The sequence below is a fragment of the Protopterus annectens genome, chromosome 7.part0 (genome assembly GCF_019279795.1).
Source record: "Protopterus annectens isolate FY-2018-M chromosome 7.part0, PAN1.0, whole genome shotgun sequence".
Classification (NCBI taxonomy): domain Eukaryota; kingdom Metazoa; phylum Chordata; order Ceratodontiformes; family Protopteridae; genus Protopterus; species Protopterus annectens.
In genome coordinates, this window is record NC_056739.1 from 1,202,042,579 (window position 1) to 1,202,044,054 (window position 1,476).

The 1,476-nt window shown below is 37.7% G+C and overlaps 1 protein-coding gene across 2 annotated transcripts in view; it reads right to left on the bottom strand.

Annotated features, from left to right (window-relative positions):
* The window catches only part of AP3B2 (adaptor related protein complex 3 subunit beta 2), a 905,004-nt gene extending 904,099 nt beyond the window's left edge, over positions 1 to 905 (bottom strand). For both annotated transcript variants that reach the window (XM_044077817.1, XM_044077816.1), the window contains exon 1: positions 643 to 905. In XM_044077817.1, coding sequence (XP_043933752.1) covers positions 643 to 755 — 113 coding nt within the window. In that variant the 5' untranslated portion in view covers positions 756 to 905. The remainder of the gene's footprint in view (positions 1 to 642) is intronic.
* Between the last annotated feature and the right edge of the window lie 571 nt (positions 906 to 1,476).

Below are 1,476 nucleotides of genomic sequence, written 5' to 3' on the forward strand. Positions count from 1 at the left end.
CAGGATGTTTCATCAACCTCAATAAGATAAGAGGCAAGCAAGCAAAGTGCTAACACTGCATTTAACAGTGTGGTCTTAAAACACATAACTCCCTCATCCCAGATTGACTGTGATTGCACAGTTTACCAGTGCCTTTCTGTATCACTGTGTTGTTCATAAGAACAGAGCTAATTATTATTGCTTTTTAATCTTTTTCTTAGAAAGATTGACTTTTACAATAATAAAGGCACAGGGTTTAGAGAAATATATTTTGCTTAGTATAATACTAGAGACTGTTTGTTGCAATCTGCTTGCCAGATCACTGCAATACATGAAATATCCACCCATCTTCAGATACATCTGTATCTATGCCTTAATGCCTATATAACATACACTATAAAAGCTTACTCAGAGAAAGAAAAATAAGGCATCATAAAACACACACTCACACACACACACACACACACACACACACACACACACACACACACACACACACACACACACATGCATTAACAGCAATAAATCTGTTTTGGGTGCATTCTCTAAAATTCACAAGCAGCATCTAATGTGTTTCACTGATGATGGCATGGAGAAACCCAGGTGTTGCAGCCGGCTAAAATTGTTTACTTTTGTTAATTCGTTCTTTTTTTTTTTTTTTACCTTTTGTAATCAGAAGAGAAGATACCTCCACTGGCAGGATCATGGCCATATTCTGGTTCTCCCAAACTGGAAGAACCACCTTTCTCCTCATTATAAGCTGGGCTGGCAGACATAGCCTGAGAGAAGCTGAATGTATAGAGGAGGGATGCACGGCTGGAGATTTAGAAAAGGAAGAGACAGAATCAGCAAAGCCTTTTTAAGGAAACGATGCTCTCACTTCATACGGAATAAAGGAGATAATTCCAAGGGACTGCAGGTCTCTGATGATGTCAGAATCATGTGACAAGGACAGCTGCAGGCAGCTAGGAAGCTAATTGTAAAAAGCTTAAACAATAGAGCAAGGGGGCTCTTAAAGAAACAGAGGATGTCTTGTCAGCACATGCTGTTCCCTGTTGTATAGCAGGTTCTTCTATCTGAATGGAATTCATTATCGAAAACCTGGTTCAATCAACAGTAAGGCTTGCTTTCTTACAAATCAAAAAGCTGTTGTATGGCTGTAGGTTATTACTTATCCATTTCTTGAATTTAAAGTGTTTAGTGAGGGTAGTTTCATAAAACTACACTTTTATGGCAATCTTTTGACCTCTTCAGTAGTTTTCATTGAAAAACTGAGACGTGCAATCTTTGTCACACGTCTGCCATGGAGTCATACTTATTTTGCCCTTAATTTCTCACAATTAAAGTTCTGGTATTATTTACTGCAGGATTAGTATTGAGTTCTTAGCACAAATATTTATTATTTGTAAACAGTCGGATTCAGGCAAGTTTGAAATATATGAACAACATAAGCAACAGAAAAATTAGTGTTTGCCAGAACTGCAGGCAGTATTAAGG